Raw genomic sequence first — 10,463 nt, forward strand, 5'->3', positions numbered from 1 at the left:
TTAAAATAAAGTGACTTAAGTTAATTCTACTTAAAAAATTTGAGATCTGTAGAAAATCAAGCACTTTGTCAGATATGACTGTAAAAAAACTTGAACTTTAAAGTAATTTCAACTTAATGTTTATTAAACTGACTTAAAAATCAGTTGAATCTTAAAAGTTAAAAAATTGCTTAGTTAAAGCATTGTAAAAACATGTCGTCATAATTTATTGATTACATAATTTTTTTAAGATAAAGTCACTTAAGTTGATTCTACTTAAACCTTTTGAGATGTGTAGAAAATCAAGCACTTTGTCAGATATTACTGTAAAAACGTGAACGTTAAAGTAATTTCAACGTAAATTAAACTGACTTAAAAATTAGTTGAATCTTAAACAAAGTTAAAAATAGCTTAGTTGATGAGTTAAAGCAATGTAAAACCATATGTCGCCATATATTTTTTTAAGATAAAGTGACTTAAGTTCATACCACTTAAAAATTTTGAGATGTGTAGAAAATCAAGCACTTTGTCAGATATGACTGTAAAAAAAAAAACTTGAACGTTAAAAGTAATTTCAACTTAAATTTTATTAAACCGACTAAAAAAAGTTAAAAATAGCTTAGTTGATGAGTTAAAGCTCATAATTTACAGAGGGTCCAAACTCGAACGCTGTTGAGCGGACACGATCTTCGGCTCATTGTGTGTTCTTTGATTGATTTGATTTGTTTGTTCTTTGTCGCGTTCTTCGACGGAAAGCTCATAATACGGCGAGCTCAGGAGTTGCAGTAGTTTTGGTAGTAAACGGCACAGCTGGCATCAGACAGGGCCGTGGAGATCAGGTCGGGCCCTTGCACCGCTGCATGCGGAGCCCCGTAAACCAAACCCTGCTCGTCCCCCATCGGACCGTGTGTGTGTGTGTGTGTGTGAAGCGAGCACTCCTCATAGGGACGCTTCAGCATGTCTAAAGTCGGAGGGAAGCCTTGATGAGACGAGGACAGGCTTCTGCAGAAAATGTCCTCGGCGTTGAGACTCTGGTTATAAAGCTGTGTGTCGTTCATCAGATGCAGCTGAGGCTCACTGGGGTCAGAGTGTGTGTGTGTGTGTGTGTATGCGTGTGTGTTATCCTGAAAGTGGTACGTGGAGTGATGGTCCTGGAGATGGCCGGAGAAGCCCATTGGAGACGGGTCAGGCGTAGGATAGGGCTCGAATGGAGCCTGGCTCTCGCAGTATGGAGGATAGGCCGCCGCCGCCTCCATGCCTAGAAAAGTCTCTCCAGAAAGCAGGAAGCCCGAATCTGGACGTTTGGCTCGCTTCACCTGTTTGCGCCGCCGCGGGCGGTACTTGTAATTTGGATGATCTTGCATGTGTTTCGCTCGCAGACGCTCGGCCTCCTCCACAAACGGACGCTTCTCCAGCATTGCCAACGCTTTCCATGACTTACCTAGAAAAAGATAAAGTGGAAAGTATTATTCATTTTTGTTATTTTTTCTCTCCCTTTTTACATTGTTGCACTTTGAGATTCTTTGGAATGACAAGTGCGTTATAAATCAAATCTATTATTATTATTATTATTATTATTATTATTATTATTATTATTATTATTATTATTATTATTAATGCATTTAAAAACTGCACTGCTCTGCAAAAAAAGCTCTTCTTACTCAGTCATGTTGTCATGTTGTCAATTCTTAAATCAAGATGCATTTACTAGATCAATAAACCCACATAAGATATTTTACCTTGTTTTGTTTTTGCTCAAAACAAGTAAAATGATCTGCCAATGCGGTCAGAAAATAATAATAATAAAAAATGACATTATGTGACAACACGTTTTAACATTAACTCAGCAGAATAAGTTAAGCATTTTTTTTTAGTTGTACAAGATTCAAGTAATCTTTAAGTCAGTTTAATGTAATTTAAGTTAAGTTGATTCTACTTAATTTTGAGATGTGTAGAAAATCAAGCCCTTTGTCAGATATTACTCACTGCAAAAAAGTTGCTGCCTTACATTTAAGTAGAATCCACTTGGATGTTTAAGAAATTTCAACTTAAAGACATTAAACTGACTTAAAAATGAGTTGAATCTTGTATAACTTAAAAAAGTTGAACATTGCTTAACTTAGTTTGATGAGTTAAAGCAATGTAAAAACATGTTGACATAAATTATTGATCATATCATTTTTTTGCAGTGCTCACTGTAAAAATAGTTCCTGCTATAAATGTTTAAGTACAATCAACTTAAGTCATTTTAACTTAAATTACACAGAGCACTGCAAAAAAATATATATGATCCATAAATTATAATGGCAACATTCAACAAGCAGCTCTTACTTTTTAAGTTATACAAGATTCAACTCATTTTAAGTGAGTTTAATGTCACTTAAGTTGAAATTACTTAAACATCCAAGTTGATAGCACTTACATTTAAGGCAGCAACTTTTTCAAGCGGTCAAAAAAATAATCTTGTTTCTGATTGAAATATTGTTTCTTGTTTCAGAACAGAAATAAGAGTATTTTTCTCACCCCATTGGCAGAAAATGTGGCTTGTTTTAAGCAAAAACTCACTTAATTTAGATTTTTTTCCCCCTGAAAACAAGCAAAAATATCAGTAACACTTTAGTGTGGGGAACACATCTTCACTATTAACTCCGCCTTCTGCCTCAATAAACTCCTAATTTACTGCTTATTAATAGTTAGTAAGGTAGTTTCTGTAGCGTTTAAGTTTAGGTATTGGGTCGGATTAAGGGATGTAGAATAAGCTCATGCAGAATAAGGCATTAATATGAGCTTTATAAGAGCTAATAAACAGACAATATTCTAGTCATATGCATGATCATAAGACACTAGATAATAACTGAACCCAAAATAAAGTTACCAAAATATCTTGTCATTTTACTTTTCTAGTAAATTAATCTTGATTTAAGAATTTTTTGATATTTGGACTGGAAACAAGAAAACAATACTAAATAAGAAGAGCATTTTTTTGCAGTGTGTAACAATGATGTGATAAATAAGTTATGACAACGTATGCTTTACATTGCTTTAACTCATCAAAATAAGCAATGTTTTACTTTTGTATAAGTTATACAAGATTCGACTCATTTTAAGTTGACATTACATAAACATTCAATTTGATTCTACTTAAAAATGTAAGACAGCAACTATTCTTACAGTGAGCACTGCAAAAGAACCAAAATATGTTAATTAAAGTTATACTCATAGTTATACTAGTTTAACTCATTTTTAACTTAGTAATATCTGACATGTGCTTGATACAAATCTCAAAATGTTTAAGTAGAATCAACTTAAATCACTTTCTCTTAAATTACATTAAACTGAATTTAAAAATGAGTTGAACTTAATTTTGAGATGTGTAGAAAATCAAGCCTTTGTCAGATATTACTCACTGTAAAAAAGTTGCTGCCTTAAATTTAAGTGCTATCAACTTGGATGTTTAAGTTATTTCAACTTAAGTGACATTAAACTGACTTAAAATGAGTTGAATCTTGTATAACTTAAAAAAGTAAGAGCTGCTTTTTGAATGATCTCATTGTAATTTATTGATCATATATATTTTTTGCAGTGCTCTGTGTAATTTAAGTTAAAATGACTTAAGTTGATTGTACTTAAACATTTATAGCAGGAACTATTTTTACAGTGAGCCCAGTAAAAAAATGATATGATCAATAATTTATGTCAACATGTTTTTACATTGCTTTAACTCATCAAAATAAGTTAAGCAATGTTCAACTTTTTTAAGTCATACAAGATTCAACTCATTTTTGAATCAGTTTAATGTCACTTAAGTTGAAATTACTTAAACATCCAAGTGGATTCTACTTAAATGTAAGGCAGCAACTTTTTTGCAGTGAGTAATATCTGACAAAGGGCTTGATTTTCTACACATCTCAAAATTAAGTAGAATCAACTTAACTTAAATTACATTAAACTGACTTAAAGATTACTTGAATCTTGTACAACTAAAAAAAAATGCTTAACTTATTCTGCTGAGTTAATGTTAAAATGTGTTGTCACATCAAGTTGAAATGACTTAAGCTGAAATATTTAATAATGTATTCTTACAGTGAGCACTGCAAAAAATATGATCAATAAATTGTGACAACATTTTTTAACATTGCTTTAACTCATCAAAATATGTTAAGCAATGTTCCTCTTTTTTAAATTATACAAGATTCAACTCATTATTTTGAGTCAGTTTATAAGTTGAAATGACTTAAGTTGATTGTACTTAAAAATTCAATGCAGCAACTTTTTACAGTGGAGCATTTTAATTAGTAATATGTGACAAAGTGCTTGATTTTTTCACACATCTCATTTTTTAAGTAGAATCAACTTGGATGAATAAGTAATTTCCACTTAAATTACATTAAATCTTAAAAACATATTCAATTAAAAATATATATGTTGTCATAATTTATTGAGCATATTTTTTTGCAATGTAGGTTTAATGTAATTTAAGTTGAAATTACTTAAACATTCAAGTTGTTTTGTACTTAAATTTAGGCATCAAAGGTTTTTTCTCAAATTTCTGCTTAAATTAAATTACATTAAACTGAGCTAAATCTTCTACAAAAAGTTGAAAATGCTTATTTTGATGAGTTAAAGCATGTTTTCATAACGTATTAATGTTTATTCAAATTTATATATTTTTTATTTATTTAACACAAAGAGATTACATTTACTGATGAATAAATTACATTATTATAAAGCAACAATACATTAAATCAAATACTTTGAAGCTTATTAAATGGTAATAAATATATAAATACACAGTGCCATCGGTCAACATTGCTTATTCACTTTAACTTTGGCACTGTATAGTCAAAACTTACAAAAAAGTATAAAAATGCTTCCGGTAAAAGTAATACCACAGTAAATATATTACTATAAAAAGTGTAGAGACCCTGGAGCTCAACACCAGCCATAATCTCACGGGTTTATCTGAGGCGATAGCCAACAATACATCATACGGGTCAAAATTATCCATTTTTCTTTAATGCCAACAATCATTAGGATATTAAGATCATGCTCCATGAAGATATTGTGTAAATGTCCCACCGTAAATATATCATAACTGTATTATTAGTAGTAATATGCATTGCTAAGGACTTCAGTTGGACAACTTTAAAGGAGATTTTCTCAGTATTTATATTTTTTTGCACCCTCAGATTCCAGATTTCCAAACCACACATCAATGAAAAGATTATTTATTAGATGATGTATAAAATATCAATTTATTTGTGAAATTTGTGGTGCAGGGTCACAGAAGCAAAGGGCTCTCTCGTGCCGAATGATATTAATACACGACATTAGATGCTTTTATATCCACTTGGCTCAATGATAACCTCCGCGTGTAAACTCTGAGTAAAGCGAAGGTTTAATGTGATGCATATTCCCACTAAAGCTGAATTTAAAGGGATAGTTCACCCCAAAACTTAAACTCTGTCATCCTTTACTCTCCCTCATGTCGTTCCAAACCTGTGTGAGTTTATCTTCTGCTGAACACAAAATGTCCATATTACTTTTTTCCCCTTCATATTACCATATTATTATTTTTCTTCCCTATAATGGTATTAAATGGTCGCTCTCTCTGTTTAGTTACAAACATTCTTCCAAACATCTTCTTTTGTGTTCAGCAGAAGATAAACTCACACAGGTTTGGAACGACATTAGGGAGAGTAAAGGATGACAGAGTTTAAGATTTTGGGTGAACTATCCTTTTAATAATAATAATAATAATAATAATAATAATAATAATCTATAACGCACTTTTCATTCCGAAGAATCTCAAAGTGCTACAATTAAAAAAAAAAATTTAAAAAATAAAAAAATAAAATTCCTGCACAATACTAGCCCAGCCTGGCAGTAATAATGAAGGCCGAGTTTCAAAGGTTTCTGATTTTGAAGAACGCAGACGAGTTTAAAGGTTGTGTTAAATTTATAGAACATAAGTTCATCCACACATGCAAATGTTTTAATTAATGTCACTTTTATTTATTTGAAACGCACTTAACTTGTCTTTACCTTTTGTGTGTGTGTGTGTGTGTGTGTGTGTGTGTGTGTGTGTGTGTGTGTGTGTGTGTGTGAGAGCCTGTTTATGTGGTTTATGAGGACACAAATTTGTATAACTACATGGGTATTACACTGGTATTACACTATAAATGTGGTTTATGAGGACATATCAAATGTCCTCATAATTCAAATGGCCTTAAAAACATACTAAATTATGTTTTTTTGAGAAAGTAAAAATGCAGAATGTTTCCTGTGATGGGTAGGTTTAGGGGCAGTGTGTGTGTGTGTGTGTGTGTGTGTGTGTGTGTGTGTGTGTGTGTGTGTGTGTGTGTGTGTGTGTGTGTGTGTGTGTGTGTGTGTGTGTGTGATGGGTAGGTTTAGGGGCAGGGGCAGTGTAAGGGGATAGAAAATACGGTTTGTACAGTATAAAAACCATTACGCCTATGGAGAGTCCCTGTAAACCACATAGACCAACATGTGTGTGTGTGTGTGTGTGTGTGTGTGTGTGCGTGTGTGTGTGTGTGTGTGTGTGTGTGTGTGTTTGTGATTTAATTTGTTCTGCTTTCTTGGCCAGGTCTCTCTAAAGAGATTAAATATCTCAGTGAGACTAACCCGGTTAAATAAATAATTAATGAATCAATTAATGAGCAAAAAATGCTTTCCTTACTCAGTATTTTTGTCTTGTTTCTAGTCTAAATATAACAAAATTCTTACATTAGGAAGCATTTACTAGACAAGTAAAAGTAATTGTCTTGTTTTGGGAAAAATAACTCAAAATGAAGAGAGTTTTTGCTTAAAATAAGATAAATAATCTGCCAATGGGGTGAGAAAAATAATCTTGTTTTCTGTTTGAATTAAGATTATTTTTCTCACCCCATTGGCAGATTATTTATCTTATTTAAAAAAGAGACTCTATATCTCAATGAGGCTAACCTGGTTAACTAGAGGTTAAATAAAATAAAAAATAACATTTTTAATGACTCTCTCTACTCACCGAGCATTTTGCTGAGCTCCGCGTTGTGCAGATCGGGGTTCCGCGTGGCGAGCCTCTTGCGCTCGTCCTTCGCCCACACCATGAACGCGTTCATCGGCCTGCGGATGCGCGGCTCGCCCTTCCCGCGCACGGGACTCCCGCGCGTCGCTTTGGCCTCCAGCGGCCACGCGCACTGCCTCACGCCGGGCATCACGCCTGAGCTTCGGCTTCGGCTCCGGGGCTGGCTCGGGTCGTCGCTGGAGTAACCCGCATCGGGACTGCTCATCTCCGCGTGTCCTCGGGGACCTCCAGCCTCTGTGTGGCCTGATAGCTTCCCTCAGAGAGTGTCCTCTGCCCGGTTACCGTATACTCAGCTGTAAGGTCAGGAGTGCACGGCCCGCTTTAAACTCCGCATCCACCAATGGCGACCCGTGTGGGCGGACCGCGCCGGGGAAGGTGTGAAAGAATCCGCCTGTGAGCGTCTCATCCCCCGGGACGCTTTATATTTAAAACATATGAAGCATCTACCCTACATAAGGTGGATAATCGCAACACCTGACATGTGTTTTGTGCATGGCTTACGCATTCTCTGTCCGCGTGTCATTGCAACTGTTTCTAATGCCTGGGTAAAAGTTAAAATACAGCTTGTATTTTAACTTTTACCCAGGTATTAGAAGCAGTTGTTCTGTCCAGGAGGTCTAGGCATAAAACGAAATGTTAGTATGCGTAAAGACCCTTTTTGTATTATTTATAATGGAAAAAAAAACGCGTAAAAACTAAAAAGTGCGTGCGTAAAAATGTTTCCGCGTCTTATATGATATAAACCCATAGGGTAAATATGATATTTTAGTCTATGCTTAAATCCAATGTGTTAAGACTCTTTTTATTTATGATTATTATGTAAAAAAAGCATGCATAAAGTAAAAAAAATGCATGCGTAAAATGTTTCCGCGTCTTATATGATGTACACACACAGGCTAAATATGATATTTTGGTCTATTTTTAAATCCAGTATGTTAGACTCTTTTCATTTATGATTTTTTTTAATGCATGCTAAACACTAAAACATGCGTGTGTAAAGACTAAAAAGTGCGTGCGTAAAAATGTTCCCGCGTCTGATATGATGTTAATATGATGTAGGGTGAATATTATTTTGGTCAATGCTTAAATCCAATGTGTTAGACTCTTTTTATTTATGATTATTTAAAGACTAAAAAAGTGCGCGCGTAAAAGACGTCTCTCCTCTTAAATGTTATTTAAAGAAGCTTAATTAACAGTTTAATATTACGCATGCAGTTTTTGACTTGGAGTAGCCTACTATTATTCATCACTAATGCTCGTGAAACTGTAAAGCGATTAACTTTAATTTCTCAAGCGTGTGTCGTGTTGAATGTTTGCCGTGCGGATCCGATAAGTTTGGTGAGATTAATATCCCGGTTAGATCTCGCCCAGCTGGATTTGCACACAGTAGAAGGTGAAGGATTGTCCCGCGCTGATAATGAAGTGCCAAGTGAAGGTGTTACATTGTATACAGTGGGCTAAGCAGCAGGTACTCTGACGTCCGCATGCCTTTGGTTTAGTGTGTAGTCTCTGCGTATGAAGGAAGTGTAATATCACACACACACACACACACACACACACACACACACACACACACACACACACACACACACACATGTTGGTCTATGTGGTTTACAGGGACTCTCCATAGGCGTAATGGTTTTTATACTGTACAAACCGTATTTTCTATCCCCTTACACTGCCCCTAAACCTACCCATCACACACACACACACACACACACACACACACACACGCACACACACACACACACACACACACACACACACACACACACACACACACACACACACACACACACACACACACACACACACACACACACACACACACAGCCCCTAAACCTACCCATCACAGGAAACATTCTGCATTTTTACTTTCTCATAAAAACTCCTCCTGTGTGATTTATAAGCCTTTTGTAAAGTGGGGCCATGGGTAATGTCCTCATATTTCACCCTCTCCTGTAATACCTGTGTCATACCCATGCCATTATACACATTTGAGTCCTCATATGTCACAAAAACACCCCCCCCCCCACACACACACACACACTAGATGCATGTTCCAGCTAACATTAACATTACTATTATGAAACAAGTGACGTTAAATAGCCTACATCAGCTACCATTCTTTCAGTTTAACTTTGATTTAAAATAATAATAATAATAATAATTATTATTATTATTATTATTATTATTATTATTATTATTATTTATTTTGGGCAAGTGAACATTTTTATGCATTGAAAAATTAATAGCATCTTTTTTTGACAGTTTGTGCAGTTAATCCACAAATGCAATAACTAAAAGCTTGCATGTAATGTGCAAGTTTATTTTCCCGTTTGGCCAAAAAGGGGAAGAAGAAAACTATTTTAATCCCAACCCCATTTCTCATGATTCACTTTTATTAGACTCCAGGTGGAAATAAAAGAAAGGGGCGTTTTTACACGGAGCACGTTTGCTGCGGTCCAAGTCCGAGCGCAGTGATGATAGAAAACAGAACGCGGGTCAATATATCGGCTGAAGAGGCTTTTATTGCATGCTTGTAAAGAGACTCTGAGGAGATGCGCGAATACACTGCAAGCTCACTCTCGCTCATATCCGAGGTAAATCATTAACACCAGCACCACTTGTGTGTGTTTTGTTCAAATGAACATTAAAATTGGCTAAAACTAATGCACAGGTTACTTTTCTGAACAAGAGCGCTCCCGAGTCTGCGTTTCTCACACTGTTTCTCACGCGTTTCTCACACTCCCTTTATTTCTATTCTTAAAATGAGAGAAATCACTGCTTATTCTGAATTTTTAAGCTTAGGCTTAATAGACATGAACAAGTTCTTTGATAAACATCTGTGACCTTTGATACGTGTCTAGTCTTCATGCTCTGAGTCTGGTTTCACTAATAATAAATGTACATTTGCATAAAACATGCATATTTGTCCATACCCATGTTGATTAGCATATTAAACACTTGAAAAATATACATTTAAGGTACATTTACAACTAATAAAAATGTGCGATTAAGTTGTGGTTAATCGTGAGCTAACTCATGACAATAATGAGATTAATCGCGAGCTAACCCATGACAATCAAGCCATTAATGGTGAGCTAACTCATGACAATCAAGCCATTAATCGTGAGCTAACCCATGACAATCAAGCCATTAATCGTGAGCTAACTCATGACAATCATGAGATTAATCGTGAGCTAACTCATGACAATCATGAGATTAATCGTGAGCTAACTCATGACAATCATGAGATTAATCGCGAGCTAACTCATGACAATCATGTGATTAATCGCGAGCTAACTCATGACAATCATGAGATTAATCGTGAGCTAACTCATGACAATCATGAGATTAATCGTGAGCTAACTCATGACAATCATGAGATTAATCG

General features: G+C 35.0%; 1 protein-coding gene across 1 annotated transcript; it reads right to left on the bottom strand.

Moving 5' to 3' along the window:
* Positions 1–496: 496 nt before the first annotated feature.
* Positions 497–7,354, bottom strand: sox17 (SRY-box transcription factor 17). The gene is made up of 2 exons (XM_067448029.1): positions 7,007–7,354; positions 497–1,420 (listed from the first exon to the last, which is right to left on the bottom strand). The coding sequence occupies exons 1-2, from the start codon at positions 7,269–7,271 to the stop codon at positions 753–755; spliced, it is 933 nt and encodes a 310-aa protein (XP_067304130.1). The 5' UTR covers positions 7,272–7,354; the 3' UTR covers positions 497–752.
* Positions 7,355–10,463: the final 3,109 nt, after the last annotated feature.

Source organism: Pseudorasbora parva, chromosome 1, assembly GCF_024679245.1.
Source record: "Pseudorasbora parva isolate DD20220531a chromosome 1, ASM2467924v1, whole genome shotgun sequence".
Lineage (NCBI taxonomy): Eukaryota > Metazoa > Chordata > Actinopteri > Cypriniformes > Gobionidae > Pseudorasbora > Pseudorasbora parva.

What these genes read in the sequence shown, in the direction of transcription:
- sox17 (XM_067448029.1), bottom strand. Translation starts at nt 7,271, where the DNA reads ATGAGCAGTCCCGATGCGGGTTACTCCAGCGACGACCCGAGCCAGCCC. An exon ending in GGAGCTCAGCAAAATGCTCG is followed by an intron (nt 1,421 to 7,006) that starts GTGAGTAGAGAG and finishes ATCTTTTTCTAG; the next exon opens with GTAAGTCATGGAAAGCGTTG.